Raw genomic sequence first — 26,007 nt, forward strand, 5'->3', positions numbered from 1 at the left:
CCCAGGACAAAGAGTGGACTCCAGAGTCCTTTGTAGCTACAGGGAGGCAACAACTGCAAGAGGCCTTTTCCTGGAAGTACCTAGCAGACCAGTAGCAATTGGACCTGGACTTGACCCTGCTGTTGGCCTATGCCTTGACACAAGATTTTGTCACTTATTTTTCGCAACCCAGACACACAATCCATGTTGGGATTTACAAAGCCACCTGTCTCAATTTCCACAGCTTTGTAAAAAAAAAAAAGTATCTGATATAGACTTCTAGCCACAGATTCCTTACCTTAGAATATTCCCCAGACGTCAGACTGGATGCAGAATTCATTTTGCTATCCTTTGCATGCCGGAGGTTGCGTCATTAGGCTCCATGTGGTGCAGTAGGAATTGTCCGCACTGGAAGTCACGTACACAGTGCCTATATATTTGCCATCCCAGCTAGTTGACATCAGTTCCTTACTTTCCAGTCCCTCAGCTCGGAACCAGACGAGCTCCCCCTCAGTCACTTTTTAGATACATTCTTTCGATCATTTTGTCAACGACTACATGCTTTTTTCTCATTCTTTCGAGGATGTCCCAGAAGAAACCCATCAGGTTAAATTCTTGGAGATGTTAGTCTGGTGTCTATTGTACTAAGACTAAGGTAGAAGGGCCCTTCACCTAAGCCAAAAGGGTAGAGAGGTATTCCAGGGGGGATACGTCCTCCCAATTCAAATACTGGTCACCAAAGGTATCCCACCTAGTGTGATGAATGCTCGGCACTAAACTCTTGTGGTGTCAACCGCTTAAGCGCGAGGAAGGAAGCAATTCCTTTTGGTTAAATAACCCTTGTGAGAAGTTGGCCTGGCATATGATGTCCACTATTCTAGTGGGCACCTTGCACCAGTCCAAACGACCCTTATTGAAGGTAGGTTTAAAGACAACCTATATAGAAAGCTATCCTAGTGGTAGCTGTAGAGAGCAGCCTTCAGATGAAGTCTTGAAGTAATGTAAAGCAGCTTGTTTTACCAGTCTTTAATCTCATGAATGACCAAATTAAAGGAGAACCACACCAGGTATATATATATATAAAATATAGGTATTTATTCTAAACACATCCCTCTAGTCTCTTTATTAGGCTAGAGGCAAAAGTACATCCAATAAACTTAATTAGCACACAGTAAATTAGCACAATATACATTGAGCCATAGGGGCGTACCAAACCATATATTAAGAAAGTGGTATAAGACCCACGACAGACATAGAGATCAGACCTAGAGCCTGTTGAACCGCTAGGGCCACCAGGAACCACCCAAGGTAGTGACACAGGGGACCCACGGGGGATGCGTGCAGTGTCTTAACACAGCCGCGAATCACCATTAATTTCCATGGGGAAAGTCGCGCTTGGAATTTTAAAGATTAAGGACACTTAGAAGAAGACTTGGAGCAAACCCCTTTAGAACTAAGAGGTTCTAGAGTCAATACTCATTGGAGCACAAGAGTACTTGAGTTACCTCACCCATGGAAGCCGGGTGCTTAGGTGTCTTTTAGTGCCGGGTTTGGGTGTCGATTTCAGTGGCGATCTGCTGCAAAGTGCTGCTGGCACCAAAAGTGGAAAGTGTCTGGGTGGATCCATGCTAGGATCGGAGATGTGAAGAACCTGAAAGCAGAGGGGACAGAGTCTGGGTCACTTGCCAGTGACCAAGAAGGCGATGAGTGGATGCCCACGATGTCAGGTGATTTCAGGTGAAGAAGGTGAAGCTTGACTCTTTAGCCACGAGGACCAGGAGGCGTCAACGACAACCAGGTGCTGGATTCGAGGTGCCCCATGAAGGATGTCGAGTGCTGCGGTGTCGGTTTCTGGATTGGACCCAACAAGCCTTGGCAACAGCAACCCATTCAGAAAGCAGAGATTGGCTTCGGTGCAGACCAGCAAGATCTGAGGGACTCACCACTCGGTGAAGGGTCAGGGCACGTCTAGAGCAACTAGGGAAGCCCAAAGGAAAGTAGAGTTACCTTCGTGGGGACCAGTCGACGGACCAGGGATCGCGAAAGCTCGGGAAGTCGATGCACTTGCAAATGTGCACGATGTCCAGGAGTTCCGGTTCCACGTCACTCGTGAGGGCTGCAGATCTCAGATTTGCTGGGATCTCGTGTCGGCCTCTGAGAAGTCTGGAAGTCCGTGCCCTTAGTAGCAAATACTTCGGAGTCCGGAGGGAACTTCCGAAATGCAGACCAGCAAGATGCTTCTTTGGTGCCTTTTGAACAGGGGAGTCACTCCTTGACCCCAAGGGAGATTCTTCCGTCTTCTAGTCGTGTAGAATATCGAAGTTCCAGGACATATGTATCAGAGTTTCATCCAGGTGTAATCTAAAGTCCTGTTGCCAGGGGTCCCTTACTTATACTAAAGAAAGGGGTTAAACATACTCTGGGGACACACCTATGGGAGGGTCTGGGAAGATGGGTGGTTACACCCCTTTCCCTTTTTCCAGTTTCGCGCCAGAGCAGGGGCTGAGTGCCCCTACAACCTGTTTGAACTGGGATATGCACAGGGACACCAAGTGTGCCCCCAGCACTGTCTGAAAAGCATTCTCTGAATGCACCCACCCAGCCCAAATAGACTAAAGTCTGTCTGGGAGGTGGTGACAGGAAACCTATTGTCCAGGCCTCCCCTGCCGGAGTTTCGTCCAGCAGCAGAAGGTCAGACCTGTGTCTGTGGCTGCAGCATCCATTTGTGATGGTAGGGTTCTTTTAGACTATTACAGTTAGGTCAGTGTCTACATGTCTCTCTCGATAGAAGGGTGGAATTTTCCCCCGCCACCAGGACTGGCGGGGGGTTAGGATTCCAAAGTGTTTGACACCAAACACAACATGTTTCCATGCAGCCATTCCAAAGTTAGCATTTACCGCAAGGTTATAATGCACTTAAGAGTATATGGTCTGGCTGCATCACAGAACAGCCTCAGAGAATAGGGTCCGAAAGCTGCGGAGGTGTCCTGCTCATGCATGGGCACCCCCTCACACAAAACCAAGCACTCTGCCTTCAGGATTGATAAGTTCTGCCATAGGAGGCTTATATGTGTCAGTGATTAAAGGTAGATATAGGTAGCCTATGCACCATCTTACCCAAGGTGCAGTAGCAGACTTGTGGTGCCATTTTAGAAGGCTTCCCAGGGGTGGCATAATACATGCTCTAGCCTCTGGTAGGCCTCTGGGGTACCCATGTCCTTGGTACCTAAGGTACCATATACTAGGGACCCACAAGGGTAACCCAGTAACCAATCTGGAGAGTACCCAATGTACATGCAATCAATTTAGAGAGAAAAGCAGATAGGCTGCACCCTGGATAGCAGGATCCCAGCCAAACTAAGTCAAAAACCATCAAAACACCAGGAAAAAAGTGGGGACAACCATGTAGTCAGATTCCACCTTCCTACAACCCTCACACACTCTAGTAGTGTCATGCTTCATCATCGGTTTCACCCTGACTCCTAAAGGTCAGAGTGGGCTCGACCATGTTTCAGGATGCACTTAAGAGAGCTAGTCCAGCGGGTCTAAAGTTTAAAACTCCTCCTCCGTCTCCAGGTATCCCTTAATTTGTAAAGTCGCAGGGGATATTAAAAATAATTAAAGTCGGGGTTATCAGAAGGTAATGGTCCTATGACCCTAATGCCATGCCAACATGTTCAGCCCTATTGGGTGGCCCACATGAGTCCTGGGCTTTCTTCAGGGCAAAATGGGGATCCCTTCCTGGTTCTTTAGTGAGGGTTTCTCCCTATCTTTTTCTCAATTAAAAGCTCAGATATCTTCACTCTCGTGAAATGGTAAATGGGAGACACGGGACCCAAGTAGGTGTGACTGAGGAGCAGGACCTTTGAAGAAAGTCTGACCACAGGGCTACCCCCACTAACCGCAGTCCCTCAAGACATATTAGATCCTCCTGAATAGGGCGGACTCGAAACAATACAGAACTGGACGGGAGATAAGTATACTATTTACCTTTCCACAAGAGTGTAGCTATCTGCAAACACCTTACTGATGTCCTGCTCAGGGTGCTTGGACAAGCCCTTGCAGGCAGGCCTGTGCCCAGGGCCACTACTTGCCCTCATTGTCCCACTCCTGGGGGCTCCACCTTCCTCTCCCAATACCTCAACCCTGACAGCACATCTACCAGGTCAGGGGTTCCAGGCTTACCCTACCTCAATAACAGGCAGTTGTAAAGAGGCTTGCCCCAAGCAGCCCTCTCCCATCTCCGTGGACCTCTTGGACTCTTGGGGTTGACGATCAACATGCCCAAGTCACACAACACTCTCCCTCGGATGCTCCCCTTCATCTGAGCTTATTTGGATACTATGTCGTTTTGGTCTTATACTCCGCAACAGAGAGTCCAGGATATTCTGGCAATGATACTGATGTTTCAGCCTCTATCCTGGATTTCGGTGGGACGGACTTTGAAACTGCTAGGTCTCATCACCTCCTGCATCCTGTTGGTAGAGCATGCCTGTTGGCATATGCGAAAAGATTTATTGATGGACAGAACGCTGCACAATGTCAAACATTCACCACAGTACAGAGATCTGAGCATACATCCATTGTTTTTTTGCTCCCCAAGCCATTCCAGTTAAGACCCAACCATATGCAAATCAGTTCCGACCTTGTTCCCCATGGGAACAGTCCAGTCCGAACTGCCAGACCAGGTCCTCCCTGGACTGAAAACAAGCACTGTGCAGCATTCTGCCCATCAATTGTCATTTTTGCATCTGTCACCCGAAGTGGGACAGGTATGCCCAAACGTGGGACCCGTGTTCTCCTTGCCACTGGAGTCAACCTATCCTGGCTGATGATGGGTGATGCCCGAAACTGATCCTAGGGTGCTTGTATGTATGTATGTATTTTTAGACTTGTAGAGCGTCTTATCACCCCGGGGTCTCTAAGCGCTTGACAGGCGAGTGGATACTGGCAAGAAGAAAACAGACTAGATATTACCCCATGCCTCTTGGAAAAGCACGGTTTTTAGCTTTTTCCTAAAAGGCAGGAGTCTGGTTTCTTTGCGCAGATTTTCAGGCAGTTGGTTCCAGGCTTTGGGCATTGTGTGGGAAAATGTCCGTCCACCGATAGAGGACCGTTTGATCCTAGGACAGATCAATAGGGCGGCATTGGCTGAGCGTAAGTTCCTGTTGGGGGCATATGGGACATGGCGTTTTTTGATGTATTTTGGGGCTTGCCCATATAAGGCTTTCTGCGTGATGCATAGGCCTTAGAACTTGGCTCGTTGATTCACTGGCAGCCAGTGCAGCTCCCGAAGAAGGGGGGTGGCCGGTGTCCTTCTTGGTTTATTGTATATAAGTCTGGCCGCGTCATTCATGACGATCTGAAGTCTTTTGGTGAGTTTTTTCGGAATACCGAAATACATGGCGTTGCCATAATCCAGTCGGGCCAGAATTAAAGCTGACACTGCTCTTCTGAGGGTGTCTGCCTTTAGGATGGGAGATAGTTTGCGCAGTTGTCTCAGGAGGCCTACACAGGTGCCCACCACCGCCGAGACCTGGGCTGACATAGTGAGATTTGTGTCGATGATTATGCCAAGGCTTTTTACTGCTGTTGCCGGTACTGGGGGGTTGCCTAATTCTGAGGGCCAAAGGAGGTCACACCAGGGGCTCGATGAAGTTGTGATAGCAAGAACCTCCGTCTTGTCCGGGTTGATGTTTAAGAAGTTTGCTGTCATCCAGTTGACTGTAAATTTTAGAATATTCTTCAATTTTTGATCAGCCATGGGGGAGTTGCCTATCTGAATGATGATCTGGGTGTCGTCAGCATAATTGTATATATTACAGTCCATCTGATTCAGAGATGAAATGAGGGGCTGCAGATACGTGTTGAACATCAGGGGGGACAAGGCAGAGCCCTGAGGGACGCCGCATGTAATTTTAGCAGCCTCTGACACCAGGTCATCCAGTTGTACTTTCTGGACCCGTCCACCGAGGAACGAGGTCAGCCAGGCGTGGGCCGTGCGCTTGATGCCAAACTCCCCCAACCGCGACAGCAGGAGGTCATGATTGACCGTATCAAATGCCGCGGAGAGGTCGAGTAGCACCAGGGCACAGGGATCTTTATTATCTGTTTTAAGACGCAGGTCATCTAGCACGGATAGCATGACTAATTCCGTGCTGTTGTGGGCTCTAAACCCAGCTTGGTTGGGTTCCAGTAGTGCGTTACTCTCGAGGTGGTGCGAGAGGGCGGACAGCACATGATGTTCCGGTATTTTAGCTAAAAAAGGCAGTAGAGATATGGGCCTGTAATTCTTTAGAATCTTGGTGTCAGCACCGGCCTTTTTTAGCAGGGGAATCAGTCTCGCCTCCTTAAGAATGGAGGGGACTAGTCCAGAGGTAAGGGAACCATTTAGGAGCGATAAAATGTCATCCTCCAGACCTGGCCATGCTTGTTTAAATATCTGTGGGGGGCAAGGGTCCGCCGGAGAGCCTGATTTAACTTGGTTCATCACTTTTTTCAAGGAGTCCTTGGTAAGTAGGGGTAGGGAGGTTAATGGCTCAGTGACTGTGGGGGGGAGAGTTAGAGGAGTTACCTGGCAGTCAAATCTAGGGGTGCTTTCGATTTCTATCAGGAGGTCAGATATCTTTGTAGTAAAGAAGGACTGAAATTTATAGCAGTCTTCTTGTGTAAAAGAAGGCGGTTGTTCCTTCTTTTTCCTCAGTTCAGTAAGCACTTGGAAAATTTCCTTCTGGGGGTTAGGTGCTGTGGCAATTCTGCTCTCGTAGAACTCACTTTTCCTAGTTCTAATGGCTTGTTTATACAAGGCGAGTTTTTCCTTATATAAGATTTGGCAGTTAAGATCATACCCCTTTCACCAGGCTCTCTCGCACTGTCGCAGGGCCCGTTTCAGGAGTCTCAAGTAGTCATTGAACCAAGGGGCGCCTTTGCCTTTTTCCCTGATTTTTATCTTACGTGCTGGGGCCACCACCTCTATCGCAGATTCCAATTTTTGCTATAGCTTTTGACTGGCCCTCTCTAGGTCATCTTCAGGTAGCCTGTTTAGGTGGGAAGGTTGCTGTAAAGTTGATAGCAGGGTATGCGGATTAATGGAATTCCATCTTCTCACTACCCGCCATTTGTCAGATGAGATGCTTTCTTGTCTCGAAAGGCTAAGCTACCCTGTAAAAGGTAGTGATCCGACCAAATGCAGGGCGATGAAGTGACTGGGCACAGGGCAGGAACAGAGGTCCATATCAGGTCCAAAGTATGACCCTTCATGTGTGTTGGGCCTGTCACTATCTGGGTTAATTCAAGTGCGGTCATAGCGTCTTCGAGCTGTTTGGACATCACGTCTCTAATGGGCTCCTCCCAGTGGAGGTTAAAATCGCCCATCACCACGAGACCCTCATATCTCGTGCGGAGGTTGTGGACCAGACCCAAGAAAGGTTCAAGAAATGTTGGGGGAGTTTTAGGCGGGCGATATACGATGATTATCGTGAGGCAATTGGTGGGAGAGCAGAGCTTGACGCCTAGGATGTCTGCTCCCTCAATGCATTCAGCACAGATAGTTTCTGCTTTGAAGACATTTTTATATAGTAGCGCTACTCCCCCCCCTTTTCTGCCATCTTTTCTGTTACGAGAGATTGCACCAAAGTTGGGTGGGAGAGCGGCCACTAAGTCGGGCGTAGAAGAGTCATCCAGCCATGTCTCCGTGACTCCTAGTATAACTGTGTTCCCCTCCTGGAGCAGGGAGAACACTTCCAGATTGTGTTTTTGGAGCGAACGAGTGTTCAGTAAACTAACGCTCAATGGCGTTACCGTTGCTCTCCTTCTCGGATTGAGTTTTTTTTGGGCTGGTTTAGCTGCGGGCTTCAGTATGTTCTCAATCCTCAGAATCTGCTGTGTATGTTGGCTAATGGGGTAAGTAGCGCTATTAAGCGCCAGCAGGTTTTCCTTGGAGTAACGCGGCGCTGAGCCAAGGGTCATGGCCCCTGGTCCTGGCCGGTCGCGGACGGGCGCAGACGGGCTTGCCTTTGGCGCGCCTTCGGCACCCCGCCGGCGCCTCCGCTGCGCCCGTCCGCTGCGCTGCCTGTATGAGGGTTCCATTTTATGCACACGAGGGCGGGAGGGTGGGCGTGGCTAAGCGCTTGCTTCCTAGCCCCCCAGCCTTCTCCTTACCTAAGATGGCCGCACCTAGTAGTCCTACCTCGAGGTCAGTGACCAGGGAGCAGGGATAGCTTGAGATTGCAAAAAGCAAGTAGTTTCTGAAGGGCAGGTCCCGGCTTTCCGCCTCAGGACACTGCAGAAAGAGCGTTTAGGCAGAGGGTAAAGTGCTGTGCAAATTAGCAAAATCACAGTGCAAAACACGCAAGTATTTTAAAAGATGCAACAAGTATTTTAAAATTGTTAAAGGGAACAACGCTTTCGCGCACAAACGTAGCACTCACTCGCAATCAGTGAGGGCAACTGAAGAGATCGGTTCTTTTATGCACACGAGGGCGGGAGGGTGGGCGTGGCTAAGCGCTTGCTTCCTAGCCCCCCAGCCTTCTCCTCACCTAAGATGGCCGCACCTAGTAGTCCTACCTCGAGGTCAGTGACCAGGGAGTAGGAATAGCTTGAGATTGGAAAAAGCAAGTAGTTTCTGAAGGGCAGGTCCCGGCTTTCCGCCTCAGGACACTGCAGAAAAAGCGTTTAGGCAGAGGGTAAAGTGCTGTGCAAATTAGCAAAATCACAGTGCAAAACACGCAAGTATTTTAAAAGATGCAACAAGTATTTTAAAATTGTTAAAAGGAACAACGCTTTCGTGCACAAACGTAGCACTCACTCGCAATCAGTGAGGGCAACTGAAGAGATCGGTTCTTTTATGCACACGAGGGCGGGAGGGTTGCCGTGGCTAAGCGCTTGCTTCCTAGCCCCCCAGCCTTCTCCTCACCTAAGATGGCCGCACCTAGTTGTCCTACCTCGAGGTCAGGGAGCAGGGATAGCTTGAGATTGGAAAAAGCAAGTAGTTTCTGAAGGGCAGGTCCCGGCTTTCCGCCTCAGGACACTGCAGAAAGAACGTTTAGGCAGAGGGTAAAGTGCTGTGCAAAGTAGCAAAATCACAGTGCAAAACACGCAAGTATTTTAAAAGATGCAACAAGTATTTTAAAATTGTTAAAAGGAACAACGCTTTCGCGCACAAACGTAGCACTCACTCGCAATCAGTAAGGGCAACTGAAGAGATCGGTTCTTTTATGCACACGAGGGCGGGAGGGTGGGCGTGGCTAAGCGCTTGCTTCCTAGCCCCCCAGCCTTCTCCTCACCTAAGATGGCCGCACCTAATAGTCCTACCTCGAGGTCAGTGACCAGGGAGCAGGGATAGCTCGAGATTGGAAAAAGCAAGTAGTTTCTGAAGGGCAGGTCCCGGCTTTCCGCCTCAGGACACTGCAGAAAGAGCGTTTAGGCAGAGGGTAAAGTGCTGTGCAAAGTAGCAAAATCACAGTGCAAAACACGCAAGTATTTTAAAAGATGCAACAAGTATTTTAAAATTGTTAAAAGGAACAACGCTTTCGCGCACAAACGTAGCACTCACTCGCAATCAGTGTTTCCAATCCAAGGAGGAACTGGCTTGGCAGTTTGGACTGGACTGTTCCCATGAGGCACAGGGCTAAGACTGATTTGCCTATGGCCAGGTCTCAACTGGGGTGGCATGGTGAGCAAAAGAGTGACGGATTTAACCCAGATCTCTTGATTGGGGGGTGAACGTTTTCATTTGCTCTGCATTCCGTCCATCAATTGTGTGTCTTTTGCTTTCTTGCCCTAAGTGCGCCGGGTATATGCCCAGACGGGGGTCCCGGGCTCACTGTGCCACCGGATTCAACCTATCCTGGCTGATGAGGGGTGAAACCTCAAAACTGGTCCTAGGTTGCTTGTTTCCGGTCCAGGGAGGACCTGGCTTGGCAGTAAGGGCTGGACTGTTCCCATGAGGCACACGGTCAAGACTGTTTAGCATGTGGGCAGGTCTAAACTGGGGTGGCATGGTGAGCAAAAGAATGAGGGATTTAACCCAGATTTCTTGACTGGGGTGAATGTTTTGATTTGCAATGCATTCCGTCAAACAATTGTGTGTCTTTTGCTGTTGACAAATGCGGGCATTGCAGTGAAATGTAAAGATCTATTGGCCACTGCATCACTAAAATCTCTCCAGCCTGGTCGGATATTCAGAGGGGACTGCAAAAAAACTGCAATGGTGGCTCACGGTCCGCTATTGGTTCAACAGCAGACCTCGCTCTCTTCCCCACCCAGAGCTCGCAGTGGTGACAGGTGCATCACTCCTAGTTTGGAAGGCCATATGGGATAGGTTGAGAACAGAGGAGTTTGATGTCCTGCAAAGTTTCAGCTCCACATCAACTTGTTTAAATTAAGAGCAATTAGACTGGTTTTGAAAGCCTTTATTTGTTCCATCAAGGGAAGGCTTGTTCAGGTGTTCATGGGTAACACCACCACCAAGTGGTATTGCAACGGGCGGGGTGGAGTCGTAGGCCCTAGGTCAAGTGGCTCTGCATCTCTGGATATGGCTGCAATTTCAGGACATATTCCTGATGGTTCATAATCTGGTGGACTCTCCGAAGGCCAGACCAGACACACTCAGCTGTCAATGGCTAGTGTATCACAAATGGTGTCTCCATCCTAAGGTTGTTCAAGGTCTCTTCCAAGATTGGGGGTAGCCTTAGATAGATCTATTTACAGCTGCCAGAACGTGCAAGGTCAGCACTTCTCCTCACTGGAGTTTCCAAGGAGGGTCTCGCTCGAAAATGCATTATGTCTCAAGTGGAGCTCAGGACTCCCATACACCTTCCCGCTGCCACCACTCTTGTCCAGAGTAGATTAAGAACAACCGAGCATATGTCATCCTAGTGGCTCGAGACTGGGCACAGAGAGCATGGTATTCCCGAACACCTGAGCATTAGAATATGTCCTTCAGTCAGGCTGCTGCATGAGCATCTGTCCTCCAGTCAGGTTGCTCATTCAGGAGGATCTTCTGTGGCAGCAACATCGCAGTGTACTGCACCCGAACCTGTCCACTCTCCACTTTTATACGTGGAGTTTAAGCGGTGGAAACTGAGGGTCTTTGATCTCCCTCTGAAGTGTATCATATCATTCTGGCAGCCATGCGTTACTTCACTAAAACTATATATGCCTGCCGATGGGACAAGTTTGTGGCTTGGTACATTTAAATTGGTTGGTCCTCTGTCTGTACCCTTTTCTGAGGTTCTCTTGTTTGTACTGTCCATGGCCCTGGAAGGCTTTGCTTTGGGCACAGTTAAAGGTATTACTTCCTGCACAAAAACTGTCCTTACTTTAAGCAGCCACACGTGCACCAGCAATAGAAGAGAGCAGAACTGCAACCATCCATATCTTTGAAAATATGGCACTTCTCTGCTTTCTCTGAGGTCCTGGGGGACAATAAAAGTGTAACTCTGTGGTGGATTGGGCCTTAAAGCCAGAAGGTAACATTTTTTACCATGACAAACTGGTTCATGAACACCACCCGTACTGCACTGATGTCGACCTTAAATTGCGCCTAGGTCCCAGCCTGCTGCGACCATTGACAAACACTGGTGTTTTATTCTTTTTGGCACTATATTGATTTAAACTCATAATCCTGAGTTTCTAGGTCTGGCATTTGCCAAGACTTATTTTTTTTACTAAAATAGGCTAATACTTAGCTTCACTTTGAGTGCTGTTTCAAAAGGAGCTCATCCGCACATAAGCTAGTTCCTTTCTGTGCTAGTGGTTTTGTTTTTACTTTGTAATTACTTTAGTGTGGCCTTTGTGTTTAGATCCTGATGTCATAGCAGGATTTTTTTATGTGAACACAGGGCACATTCCATCTTTATCTCCTACTGATGCCATTGTAAATTCCTTTTAGAGTATTTTGCTTTTATGACTGTTGCTATTTCACATCATACCAGATTGTATCCATTTGAAGCTGTTCCATCTTGTTATCTTTTTACTTTCTTTTCTCTCTTTCTTTCTTTTTCTTTTTCTTTCCTGACTTCTTCCTTCCTTTTCTTCTTTCGTTCCTATGTTCTTTCTGGTTTTTTTTCGTTTTTTCTTCTATTCTCTTTTTTTTCCCTCTTTGTTTCTTTCTTATTCTTTCTTTTTTCGTTCTTTTTTTTCCCCCAAAGGCAAGAGGTGTGATTCCAATGCAGACTGATTGACTTTTTAGGTGTCTGTTAGCCAAGACCTTTCGATTTTACTACAATTATGTGTTTAACATAGTTACTTATAGGGGTTTCAGCTAAACTTCATCCATTAGACTGTGGTTGGTGTCATTCACATTTTTCTTCCACCCAATCCAGCATGACTTCACTACGAGTTACGTCATGCAGCCCTTTCACGAGAAACACATACGCACACAAGGGAGTTCCCTTCAGGGCCAGTAAGTACTAGGGTAATGTGTTTTATTTAGACCAAAAATACCTTTTTTGCCTGTAGCAAATTATTTATTTAGATTGACGAGGGCCTGGCATATTACCATACAATAAAGTTTTGACAAAACTCTGACAAAACAAAACAAGGTTTGCCAGAATGCTTGCGACTAACGAAAGACCTATTGCCTTTGCCACTGCTTGGTATTATTCTGTTTATTAAATTTAAATCTATTTTCTAATTCGATTTGACATTTTTATTTCTTTGCATTTTGGCTTGGCTACTCTTTTGGTATTGCCTATTTACGTTGCACGTTGCCCTAAGCTAAGCCTGTTTGCATTTTACCAAGGGGTTGGGCTCAGGTTACTTTAGTGACTTTAAGGGTCCACTCTGAGATGAGTTGTGATTATTTCTTGAGGTGGGATTTCACCCACCCCAAACAAGGATCCAATTTATTATAGTGGAAGTTCACCTACTTTTGAATAACCTCTCTCTGAACGCAAAGTAAATATTTACATTTTTTCATTAGTGTCCTGCTAATTAGTGTGCTCTTCCTTTCTGTTGCTGTTTTTACCTTTTAAGTTGCTGGTGTACATTGCATGGCTTATTTTTCTTCCTCCTGTCACTTTGACGTATGACGTATGATGACTCTTGGCATGTGTATTTCTTTGCCTACAGTTTGATGTGGGGTGGCAGTAGAGTCACAGTGAAAGAACTAAATCGCACCACACACCAGAACTGCAGCAAACTTCGTTTTGCTGATCTCCTCATTGCAGAACAGGAGTATATGAGGTAAGACAGTAAGCTTGGAATTGCTAACATGTTTTTTCTTTGTGGTTCAGAATCCAAAACTAGGTTTCACGTGCTTTTATTTGTTTCCTTTGATCTAGTAATGTCTTGTAAAATGTTGAACATTGTTAAATTAATGAAGGGATTTGAGTGAATGATTAGCAGGACAGATGAACACCATATTACGACAGGGTATTTCGGACCCCAAGAGACTCCTTGTTGCAAGAGCTTCATTATTATTAGGTCATTATTAACCTTCAGACACATTGAAATGTCTTTGAAATATGCCTATGTGCAAGATTGCAGAAACATTTTTAATTCGAAAACGTTCTTTTGAAAAATGATGTAAATATTGCTTTCTAAAGAAACATTTTGTCCCAGCTTTTATACAAAAAGCACTGCATGAAACATGGCATGAAGAATCGCAGCGCTGTGTTGGATAGAAAGTACCACAGCACCAGCTGATGATATAATTGGCAGCACTTGCACTAAATGCAGCTATCCTGCATGACTGAGAGGCCATGATTTCCACAGAATTTGAGCCGTGTTTGTGTTACTTTTTTAACTCAAACCTGACGCAAAGTGTTGTGTTGGTATTTACAATCGATTTGTATTGGATTGTAACACAAAGTAATCTAAAGCTTGTGCAATGCACTACCTCCCATGGGTTTTGACACAAATCCCTATCTACAAAGAATTGTAGTTAACTATTTGTGTCAAATTCTTGAGTCTCCTTGAGGTATGTGTAACGAGGAGAATTAATTTCGTTTCTCCTCATTTTCCCTTCTTTGCACATGTACTGCATTCTATCTCACAGACAAGGAGGGAACACCTTAAAGCAGGGTGCTTGTACAGGAAGGGACTAAAAACTGCATAACAAAACCTGAAAAAATGATGCTTTCCACAACGAAGACACCATAGCACTATGACATAAGGGTGTCTGCACTGGTGCATGGCAGCGTAAATTGCACCTGCGCAGAGCTGAATCTTAGTCGATTTACAGCCTGATTCATCATAGTGCCGTTTTGCGAGTTTGAAATAGCGATTCATAAGGAATCGCTATTCCAGACTCGCAAAACGGCATTCATGTAGAAATCGCAAAAACAAATGCAATTCCTACATATTCCTTATTTGCGATTAGCAAATTGCTAATCGCAAATAAGGAATAACTCCCCATTAACTCCCCATTCATTCCTATGGGCCAAAAGGCCCATAGGAATGAATGGGGAGTATTCCTTATTTGTGATTAGCAATTTGCTAATCGCAAATACGATAGCAATTTAAAGGGTGCTAGGGGTGTCCAAAGGACACCCTGTAGCACCCCTTAAAAGTAAATACGAACAGGTGTTGCGCACACACATGTCCAAAGGACATGTGTGTGTGCAACATGCAACTTAGAAAAATGCTTTTAAAAGCATTTTTCTAAGTTTTCGCTATTTACCACGTGGTTTGACCTAGCGGTAAATAGCTGGCCGAAATTGCGAATTCGCAATTTTAAAATGGATGATGAATTGCATTTAAGGAATCTCAAATAGAGATTCCTTAAATGTAATTCATCGCAAAATAGCGAAATCGCTATTACCGATTTTTGTATTTGGGATGATGAATCCCAAATGCAAAAATAGCGCTCGCAAAGGGCCAGATTCTCAGAATCTGGCCCTTTGCGAGTCCATTTCGGCTTGATGAATCAGGCTGTTAGAGCTGTTCTGCTCGCTCCCATTTACACAACGCCGTGTAGTGCTGCTCAGCAAGTTGACTTGCTCTACTGCATTGCATTACTTCTTAGTAAATCTGGGCTACAGACTCTTTCTGTGGCGCAAATGTGAGTCTGTGATGTCTGTTATTGGCTTTTAACAGGAAGTACACCCTGCTGTACAAGATCCTGCATAAGCCCACGACCAGGGGGATACACCTGTCTTTCTACAAAGAGGCCTCTAGGATACGCACTAATTAGGCTAAGACTCTCCTTTTTTCACTCAGGAGGGGGGTGAGAAGCTACCAATTAGCAAATACAGATCCCAGTGAAACGACTCAGCTTCCTTTACCTCAGCATACATGTTTCAGTAGAACAGGCCCTGGATGGAGCCTCAACTACCTACCTCTTTTGACCAAAATATAACAAGATTTTATAGCCTGGTGCAGGTTCTTGGCAGAGTAGCCTTATTGAAAATTATTATTTTGCCGAGATTCTTGCATGTCTTGCAAAATTTGTCACTCCGCATCCCTGCAGCATGGTTCTAAGACCTCACGGCCACAATTTGGAATTTTCATAGGGTGAGGCGCCCTCCCCCTGCATTGTCTAGAGCAAATGTTGCCAGTGGACATACGACGGGGGCATGAATATTGCTGACATTAGCCTTTACTATTGGGCCTCCCAATTTCTAGTTATTAATGACTGGGTGAACAGAGGCCGGGGCGACCCGGGTTATAAATTGGAGCTTTTCCTACTCAGCCGCCATAATATCCTCCACATGCAATACGGAGACCCTCTCTCCTGTTTTCTCCACAAGCCTACCACTGTGGTGATCTACAAGTGGTGTACTGCGCTAGAACAACTTGGGTGTATGAGCTAATCACTCAACAGACCTCATTATGGTGGGGACCACAACTTGCTCAGGTTTCACGCCTGGCTGTTTTCTGAAAATAGGACAGTATTGGTATTACTTACCTAGGCAATGTGTGTAAGAGAGCATCCATGAAAAGCTTCCAAGAATTGCAAGCACAGCTCTCGCTTTCCACCACGCAGTTCCATAAATACTTACAACTGAGACACACTCTTCATTCCCATCGTGAGGAAATTATTGGACGTCACAGGAACAGTGGATGCGCTCTCTTTAGTGCGCATCAGTGTTTGGCTGGCCTTCTTCATGCGTGTGCCTTGTGCATGTTCTCCACTCAGGCTGTACTACAGCTTGGGTGGAGATCAGACCCAGGCCTCCAATCCCTCTGAGTGGCGAACTACGTCGCTCAGATCAATCACAACACTGATGTAAGGCAGCATTGTGATTGGTCAAGGGATGAGGGGGCCTGTGTGTTTCCTGGTTCTTGCTTCCTTCCTCCTCCTGGAGTGACAAAGAGGATCGAGAGGTGGAGGCTGGCCGGCATGCAGGTAAGTGGTATTTTTTATTTTTATTTAACCCCGCACATTAACTCCACACACCCCCTCACCCCTCCACCCCTGTTAAGTAGTGGCCGCCACTGAGAGGAGCACGCAATTGAACAACATTTCTTTCCAAAGCAAGATATTCATGGGCTCACGATAATCCATATTCAACCTGAAGAATGAAAGAAGCAGCTGAGAGGGAGGGTAACTATTAAGGCAGAGAGGCAAACGCTGGGCTATACAGTGATGGGTCAGGGCGGAAGAATCAACTGCACTGCCAATGGGCCAGTTCTGACATTATGAAAATGAATCTGGAGGAAGGCTTAGTGGTGCATGAAGCAGATGATATACTGAAGTTATTGACCACACTTTATGGTGACCTTTACCAATTCAAATCTGACCCTACTCACAAATAACTTTTTTCCTTTTTTAGACACTATTGATCTGGCATGGCTAGTCAATGCAGAGTGTGAATATTTAGATATTTCAATATTTGTAGAACAGATCTTCTGATGGATGCCACTGCCTCACCTTTTGAGTATCCTAGGCCAGTCTAGATCTGAAAACCTTTCAATATAGCTCTCCCAAGCTGGTAGGGGGTGTCAACTCCATCAAGAGTTCAGACGCAGCGTCCTGTGGTGTCACTGGAACCACTGGACCCATAAAGTGCCCCTGTCATCGTGCTGGCATCAGTTTCCTTTTTTGCACGTCATCAATACAAACTGGAAGTCTTCAACTCTCCTCAGTAGCATTATCGTTATTAGATGATTTCTAATCTTTCCAAAATTTTAGGTACAGTTTTCTACAGAAAGTTGCTGCCAAAATGATCCAGGTTTAAGCCATGTTAAGACTGCGAGGGTCAGTGTTCATCAGAGACCTTCATTCAATCTATCTCTGTTGTTTCGGGTCTTACTTAGGGGCCGATTCCGATGTATGCTCTCATTGCAATGAGGTGCAGTTAGTGCTTAATTTGTAAAATATTAAGTGCGGGTGCTCATTTTTTTTAGGAGGCCACACACTTTAGCGGCTCCATGCACTTTCTCCATAGGCTCCACCCACTTACTTTCTTGGTTCCACCCACAAGCCTCAAAACATCAGAGTAACCTCCTCACATCTTGAGTTGTGCAAGAAGCTGAAGACCTGGCTCTTCACATAAGCACCTCCGGGACCTCACACCTACACAGCTGCCCAAGTGCTTGAATAAACTCTCGGGTGATTAGTGTGATACACACATCTATATATCATAACATAATGTAACATATGGCCTATGACAACAACTTAAAAGTGAACTCAAATTAGAGAATGTGTGTAATCCTCAAAGTGCAGCTTTAGGAAAGGTCATTAGAGGATATGAGGCAGCTTTGCAAACTAAAGAGAATGTGCTTGTACTGTGCTGTTTGAAAGAAAGGAAGGGGTGCAGGAAGGAATTCATTAAAGAAGGCAGCAACAAATGCAGGCAGGACGAGGAGTCAAGTCAAGTCAAGTCAAATGATTTATATAGCGCGCTACATACCCAGAGGGTCTCAAGGCGCTTGAAGAGGGGTGGGGGAATTACTTGTCGAATATCCAAGTTTTAAGTTGCTTTCTGAATGCTAGGTGGTTCTGAGTGAGGCGAAGGTGAGTGGGAAGTGAGTTCCAGGTTTTAGCTGCCAGGTAGGAGAAGGATCTACCTCCCATGGTGGTTTTGTTGATGCGAGGTACAGTAGCAAGGGCTTGGTTGGAGGATCGTAGCTGGCGGGAGGGGGTGTAGAAGGAGAGTCGTGTGTTAAGGCATTCGGGTCCAAGTTCGTAGAGTGCTTTGTGTGCGTGGGTTAGGAGGCGGAAAGTAATCCTTTTATTGACGGGGAGCCAGTGGAGGTTTTTCAGGTGACCAGAGATGTGGTCTTTACGAGGGATGTCTAGTATGAGTCTGGCTGAAGCGTTCTAGATGCGTTGGAGTTTTTTCTGGAGTTTTGCGGTGGTACCGGCGTATAGGGTGTTTCCGTAGTCCAGGCGGCTCGTGACCAGTGCGTGGGTGACAGTTTTTCTAGTTTCGGTGGGGATCCAGCGAAATGTTTTTTTGAGCATGCGAAGAATATTGAAGCAGGATGATGAAACGGCGTTGACTTGTCTGCTCATGGAGAGTGAAGAATCCAGGATGACGCCCAGGTTCCGTGCGTGGTCCGTCGGGATGGGTGCTTTTCCAAGGGTCTCTGGCCACCAAGAGTCATGCCAGGGGGAGGGGGAGGTACCTAGGATAAGGACTTCTGTTTTGTCTGAGTTCAGTTTTAGTCGGCTGTGCTTCATCCACTCGGCTACTTCTTTCATTCCTTCATGTAGGTTGGTTTTGGCAGTGTTCGGGTCTTTGGTGAGTGATAGGATCAGTTGAGTGTCATCAGCGTAGGAGATGATGTTGAGGTTGTGTTGGCGTGCGATGACCGCGAGGGGGCTCATGTATACGTTGAAGAGGGTGGGGCTGAGTGAAGATCCTTGTGGCACGCCGCAGATGACTTCAGTGGCCTCTGACTTGAATGGTGGGAGGCGGACTCTTTGGGTTCTTCCGGTGAGGAACGAGGTGATCCAATCCAGTGCTTTTCCTTGGATTCCGATGTTTCTGAGGCGCTGTAATAGGGTCTCTATGACAGACTGTGTCGAAGGCTGCGGAGAGGTCGAGGAGGATGAGGGCGACTGTGTCTCCATTGTCCAGTAGAGTTCAAATGTCGTCTGTTGCTGCGATGAGGGCGGTCTCAGTGCTGTGTTTGGCTCGGAAGCCGGACTGTGAGGAGTCGAGGGATTTGTTGGTTTCGAGGAATGCGGCGAGCTGGTTGTTGACAGCTTTCTCGATGACTTTGGCCGGGAATGGAAGGAGCGAGATAGGGCGGTAGTTTTTGAGTTCGGTGGGGTCAGCTGTGGGTTTTTTCAGAAGGGCGCTGAGTTCGGCATGTTTCCAGCTTTCCGGGAAGGTGGCGGAGTTGAAGGAGCAGTTGATGACGTCTCGGAGGTGTGGTGCTATGATGGAGTCTGCTTTGTTGAAGATGTGGTGAGGGCATGGGTCTGTGGGGGATTCTGAGTGGATGGAGTTCATCAGGCGGATGGTGTCCTCAGTGGAGATTGGGTTCCAGTCATTAAGGATGTTCAAGGGGGGTGAAGGTCCTGCAGAGGGTTGGGTGGGTTGGTCCCCGGGTCGGTTGTCGAAGCTGTTGTGGATGTCTGCGATTTTGTTGTGGAAGAATGAAGCTAGGGAGTTGCAGAGGGCTTGAGAGGGGGTGATGTCATTGGAGTTGGCTGAGAGGTTGGTAAACTCTTTGACGATGTTGAATAATTCCTTGCTGTTGTGGGCGTTGTTATCTAGTCGGTCTTTGAATGCGGCTTTCTTGGCAGACCGGATTAGTTGGTGGTGTATGCGGGTGGCGTTTTTGAAGGCGTCCCTGGTGCTGGTGTTTGGGTCTTTTTTCCAGGCCTTCTCGAGGGAGCGACAGAGTTTCTTAGATTTCTTAAGATCGTCGTTGAACCAGGAGGCGTTTTTGCTGCCTAGTTTGATTTGGCGTTTTTTCAACGGTGCTAGGATGTCGGCGCTGTTGGATAGCCATTGGGTGAGGTTAATGGCTGCTTGGTCGGGGTTTGAGGAGTGGGCAGGGGGGTTTTGAAGAAGCGATGAGGAGATCTGGTCGATGGTGATTTTGTTCCAGTTTCTTCGCAGGGTAGGTTGAGGATGGTTGTGGGTTGTGGTCTTATTGTAGATAAAGTGAACGCAGCTGTGGTCTGTCCAAAGGAGAGCTGTGGTGTGGCTGAAGGAGACATGTTTGCTTGAGGTGAAGATAGGGTCGAGTGTGTGACCTGCAATGTGGGTGGGGGTAGTGACAAGTTGTTTGAGTCCGAGGTTGGCGAGATTGTCCAGAAGGGTGGTGGCGTTGCTGTCATTGTTCTTTTCCAGGTGAAAGTTGAGGTCTCCCAATAGAATGTATTCCTCGGAAGGGAGGGCGTGTGGGGTGATAAAGTCAGTGATGTTGTCACTAAATTGTGCACTGGGTCCTGGAGGCCGGTAGAGGAGGGTGCCTCTGAGTGTGGTCTTGGGGTCGGTGTGGATCTGGAAGTGAAGGTGTTCGGCGTTAGCGAGGTTGACGTCTGAGCTGGTAGAGATGCGGATGGAATTCTTGTGGACGATAGCGATGCCTCCTCCAGTTTGGTCGGTGCAGTCCTTACGGATGATCTTGTAGCCTTCCGGGATGGCAATGGTGATGTCTGGGGCTGAAGAGGCGTTCATCCATGTTCCTGTTAGGAAGGCGACGTCCAAAGAGATGGTGTCTATTAGATTCCAGAGGTCGATAGCGTGCCTGTGGACCGAGCGGGTGTTGAGCAGGATGCATTTTAGGTGGTTGGTGTCAGATAACTGTTTTGTGTTCGAGTATGAGGAGTTGTTCTTGGTTCCGTCGAACTTGCAGGAGTTGCAAGAGAAGGGTCCATGGGTGTGTCTAGGAGCTGCTTGGACGCAGTTGGGGAGACGGCCTGGGTTTAGAGCTAAGGGTGGTGGCGTTGTATGTAATGCGGCTGGGGTGGGTGGTACGAGGGCCAGGGGGTCTGGCGCTGGGCGCGGTCCAGGCGCGGACGGGCGTAGACGGGCTTACCTTTGGCGCGCCTTCGGCGCAACTGGGGCACGACCGCTGCGCGTGAACGCTGCGCGCAAGAGCATATGTCATAAGTGGGAGGGGCGAGGTAGGAGCAGCTGGGAGGAGGGGGCGTGGTGGAGGGGGCGGGCTCCGGGCAACAACAACAACAACAGCAATGGCGGCTGGGGCGGAAGCGCCGACCGGGTCGGGTGAAACGGACCAAATAACTACGCGGGGCGGCCACACAAATGCCAATGCAGGGAGCAAAAATAAACAGACAATGAAGCAATGGACAGCAAGCACGGGCACACGATCTCAAGGCAGCTAATGCAGGGGTACAAACAAATAAATAATGCAGCAATGGACAACAAACACGGGCACACGATCTCAAGGCAGGCCAATACAAGGTGTAAAAACAAATAAACAATGAAGCAATGGACAGCAAGCACGGGCACACGATCTCAAGGCAGCTAATGCAGGAGTACAAATAAACAAATAATGCAGCAATGGACAACAAACATGGGCACACGATCTCAAGGCAGGCCAATACAAGGTGTAAAAATAAACAAATAATGCAGCAAAGGACAATCTCTGTGATTAGCAGCAGATCTGCGCAAGCGATACCCAGCTTGAGGCAGGAGAGAGCAGGGGCAGGAGGGAGCGACCGTAACTGACGAAGTCAGGACGGTCGCTGCAGAGAGCAAATATATGAGTAATGGCTGAAAGAAGGAGGAAATCCGAAGAGAATGTGAAAGGAAGACATAAAGGAATGTAGATAATGGAATGTGTAGGAATGTGTGATGGATGAATAGAAAGAAGGGAAAGGAGCAAGATAAGCATAAGGAAAGGTTGATAAGCAAGGAAGAAATTAAAGAAAAGTCGAAGGAAGGAGAGGAAAAAGGAAAGTAAGAAAAGAATGGAGGAAAAAGGATTTCATGCACCAAGGGATGAAGGATGGGGAATGAATGAGGGTGTAAGGAAGCAAGAACGGAATAAGGGTGTAAGGAAGCAAGAAGCAAGAGGGCAAAAGAGGAATGGCTGGAGGTGCTGAGGGAGAGAAAAAAGCAAGAAAACAAAAGAGGTCGGGGAATGGATATGAGTATGAAGTGTACTGGGTCAAGGAGTGACAGTCTAGGATTTGTAAATAATGCAAGCCATTTTAAAGAACACCCTTAGTTTCAAGGGAGCCAGCGAAGCTTCATTAAGGCAAGAGATATATGCTCCTGTCTATGCAGTTTACAGATGGCCCTCACTGCGTGTACATCACTGTCACATAGGAGTACCACCTCCTGACATGTCGATAGTAGCCAATCAAACCCTGACAGCAGTAGAGCCTCATGGAATGTAGTCTAATATCACAGAAGACAGGTAGCAGCTATTAGAGCCCCAAAAAGTGTAGATGTCACGAGAGACAGCAGCAGTACCAAATGAAGTGCATATGTGTCCTAGGAGACTGTTAAGGTCATTCACGTATGACGTTTGCACTAATGTTCTAGGAGACAGACTGTAGCTTATATTCATGATACATGAGTGTGCGGGGAAGTGATGTGAATGGGGGCTGGTTGGGAAGTGCTCTTCTCTGGACAGATGTTTGATTAACGTCTATACACTTGTGCCTACCTCTCACGCACCATCTCTCCTCCATTTTTTCACCAGCGAGCCATCTCCCTCTCTCTTTTTTTCTCTCTCTCTCTCTCTCTCTCTCCCGCGGTCTTTCCCTTATTCTATTATCTCTCTCCGTCTTTCTCCTCTACTCTCCATTCCCCCCTCTCTATCTCTCTATCTCTCTCTCTTGCTCCCTGCTCCTCCTCCCCACTCTCACGCTTTCATCTCCTCTCTTATCTTCCAAGTTCTTTATTTCTCGCTCCCTTTATAGTGTCACTTCCCATCTCCCAAAGGCGTCACTAGGTTTGGTGTCACCCAGTGCGGGTAAAGGTGTCACCCCCTAATGACTTACCCTATGAGCTTGCTAAATAACAAACAAGAGCTCTTTATTTCAGAGTGTGTACGGATACATCTCCAGCTGCTAAAATATTGCGTTGGGCGAGTCCGTTTCAAACGCATGGTTCATTTGAAATACGAGCAAGCAACAGAACTTACAGAAGAGCGTGATTTTTAATAATTACCGGACCATCTGCCGGAGCGGGAGGAGGAGACCCGGCCCGGTGAAATACGTGCAGGTGCGGAGCACTGGAAAGCACCGGCACAAATTAAGCACTGGGTGCAGTTCATCCCTGCACCCCGTGGCAGGCACCTCCGGTTGCCTTCCACTGGGTGCAGGGATCAACAGGGAGCACCATAGGTTCCCCTTAGACCACCATTCAGAGGCAGAGGCCTTGCACTGATGTGGCGCTGCTGGGGGTCCCCAAAGTAGAATTCCGACAGCCTTCACAGAAAGGCTGTGGGAATCTTCTATCGGAATCCCTCAGCCGGAAAGAGCTGCCTGAGGGATTGACAGAAATTTCTGAATGGCAGTCGGGCTCTCCGAGCCAGTCGCAAGCCATTCGGAAATCCGGTTTGGATTCCTTTCCGACTGACCGCATGAAATGGGTCGGTCAGAAAGGAATCCAAACAGCCGATTCCGATGCGGTCAGAACAGCTCTGACCGGCGTTTAAAGCCGTTTCCTACCGCATAGGAATCGGCTCCTAAGACGTTGATTGACACCTGTTACTCTATGAAAACATGCTTCCTAAAACTTTCAGGGAATGAGAAACTAAGATGTTCCTATCTAGAACAGGTAATGAGCATCGGGGACATGAGACATCTTGACCAAGATCTAAATCACAATTGTCTCATTGTTTAAAATCATTGGAGATGAAGCAAAAGAAAACACAAACACGAATCCCAATATGGAACTTCCAGAAGTAAGTCACTGAGACTCTCTATTTCCCCCCAACCTCTGTTGCACCAGGTGCAGCTCATGGAAGATTCTACTCCTGCCTCTCCATCAATGCTACAGGCCCAACCAGATTCAGCCAACCTAGCGCTAGTTCCACCCAATGTTCTATCTGTGGCACCGATCTATGTTCCTAGTCTGGACACAAGTACCCAGAGTATCCAGCACTTTCCTGGATACAATGCCCAGTATGTTTAACAGAACTGTGATGCCCTCTGGTGCGCTGACTGGCCCAATGGGATGGATGAACTATTCATTGGGAGGTTTTCTGGCACCTGCCTTCACGCCTTTTCTGCCACTGTCACAAGTGTCCTGGATGTCCATGACGTGAGGCCCCAACCGATTGATACTACGACGGAAGGGTCAATTAGAAAGGAGGACTCGCGTGAGGAGTTTTTACTACTACAGTATCACCTCACAAGCTGGTATGAAAGACACAACCGGAGTGAGGTCTTCTAGAATGGTGTGTCGAACTCTGGTGCTGTGACGAGGTGTCTGGCCCTGAAGAATTTGCCAAAAATTTGGAGGAAACAAAACATGTTGGCATGTGAGATTGGTATGCATGGATAGCAACCAACACATTTTTAACTTGACAGTTCACACCTAGTGAATAATAAAGTAATCGTGATAGAGGTGTGTCTGCCAATTTTAATTATTTTTCGTCACACATATAGAATGTATCTATTTATCACTCTACTGCACAAACACAGTTTAATCATTTTCTTTGTTTGGACACTTCTTTTTCTTTTTGGGACAAAATTACCACCGATGATGAGAACAGTGGGTTGACTTGGTGAGTACCTACCAGTAACCCCGTTGGTGGTTCGCCGGTAAGGGGTCATTTTGTATCGCCACACTTTTTTCACCAGTATTTGGTGGTTGTGGTTTAATCTAAAGTTTTGTGGGTGCATTGAATATATTGAGGAATGTATAAATTATAATTCAGTCATCATTCGTCTTTCAGTGGACTGTCATTTGGAAAAAGGGCCCCCTTTTTTAATGATAGGCAAAAGAGTGTTGCAAATCACCATATAATATAAAAAGAAAAAGAATAAGGGTTTTGCTGTAGTTACAACCTTAAGCGATAATCATGCTTCGCAGAGTAGAAAACCAAAGCGACTGATACACTCTATTCCATAATATTTTGCCTTAGAGAACAGGTTTTTCATGTGTTGATGATACCAAGTGGCAGTTGCGCCAAGACCAAAATCTAGGCCACCTCCCTCCTTATTATCGTTATCTTTACCTCATTGGTTCATCACACAAAGAGTACCTAGAGGTCAAAACATATCTGTCACTCCTGTGGATACAGACCCCAACACCATACAAATAACACAGTGGGAACAAACAGTGCAAACTGAGTGTGATAATTATTGAGTTAAGACTCAAGGGCATAGGGAAAAATTCCCATCAGAAGCCACACTGTGCCGCCTTCTTTTACATCATTTGGGTACTCCTTGCCCAGGAGGCATAACAAAACAAAACGGCTGGCCAGATGTTACCATGACTGTTTGTAAATGTGAATAAAATGTGTCAATAGAGGGAGGTTGTCAGAAATTTTCAATGTTGATGTGGCTTCTGAAAAAGCAGTGTGAAGATAAGTAAAAAGTGAGTGGAGAAAAACTTAAAATTGGATAGGCTGGGTAGATGTTAATGGTTTATTGTTGTCTCCCAGTCTCCCAAATTTAAAAACCAAGTGCAAACACATATTTGACATAATATCTGTGATCAGTAGTGGTCGACATGTTTCAGCATATCAATGAAATAGTTTCATGCCTTCTTCAGGACCCGTTGTGAATTAACTACTGCTTTTGTAAGTGAAAAATAAAAAGAAATCACCTGCAATGTTCAGGTTGTATGTTCAACCGCATCATGTTGGAGACATGACGCCCACAGGAGCAACATGTAAAACAAACAACAAATGACAACATTATGTCACATTCAAAGAAAGGTGTCCATATTGATGTATTACATCCTTTCATTTCCCAATGTGTCTAGATCACATAATTCGTGGGTTTGTATTAATTCAAAACCACTCACCCATTAGTTGTGGTTGTTTCGCTTCACCCCACCTGGCTGCAGCTCAGGTTTAGAGGAGCACTGCTCTAAATAAAAAAAGTTAAAAATAGAGATGACAATCGTGGCTTCTTATTTGTGTCAGTAACTTCGCGCCGGAAAACTGTGTTGTTAAATCCAGTTTCCATGCGCACTTTTATAAACAACTCCGTGCTCTTAAATGCTCAGATTATAGTTATAA

General features: G+C 46.8%; 1 protein-coding gene across 1 annotated transcript in view; it reads left to right on the plus strand.

Moving 5' to 3' along the window:
- The window catches only part of TEX14 (testis expressed 14, intercellular bridge forming factor), a 1,917,691-nt gene that overhangs the window by 460,664 nt on the left and 1,431,020 nt on the right, over nucleotides 1-26,007 (plus strand). The window contains exon 7 of the mRNA XM_086954052.1: nucleotides 13,054-13,167. Coding sequence (XP_086810178.1) covers nucleotides 13,054-13,167 — 114 coding nt within the window. The remainder of the gene's footprint in view (nucleotides 1-13,053; nucleotides 13,168-26,007) is intronic.

Source organism: Lissotriton vulgaris, chromosome 2_1, assembly GCF_964263255.1.
Source record: "Lissotriton vulgaris chromosome 2_1, aLisVul1.2, whole genome shotgun sequence".
In the NCBI taxonomy this organism is placed as follows: Eukaryota; Metazoa; Chordata; class Amphibia; order Caudata; family Salamandridae; genus Lissotriton; species Lissotriton vulgaris.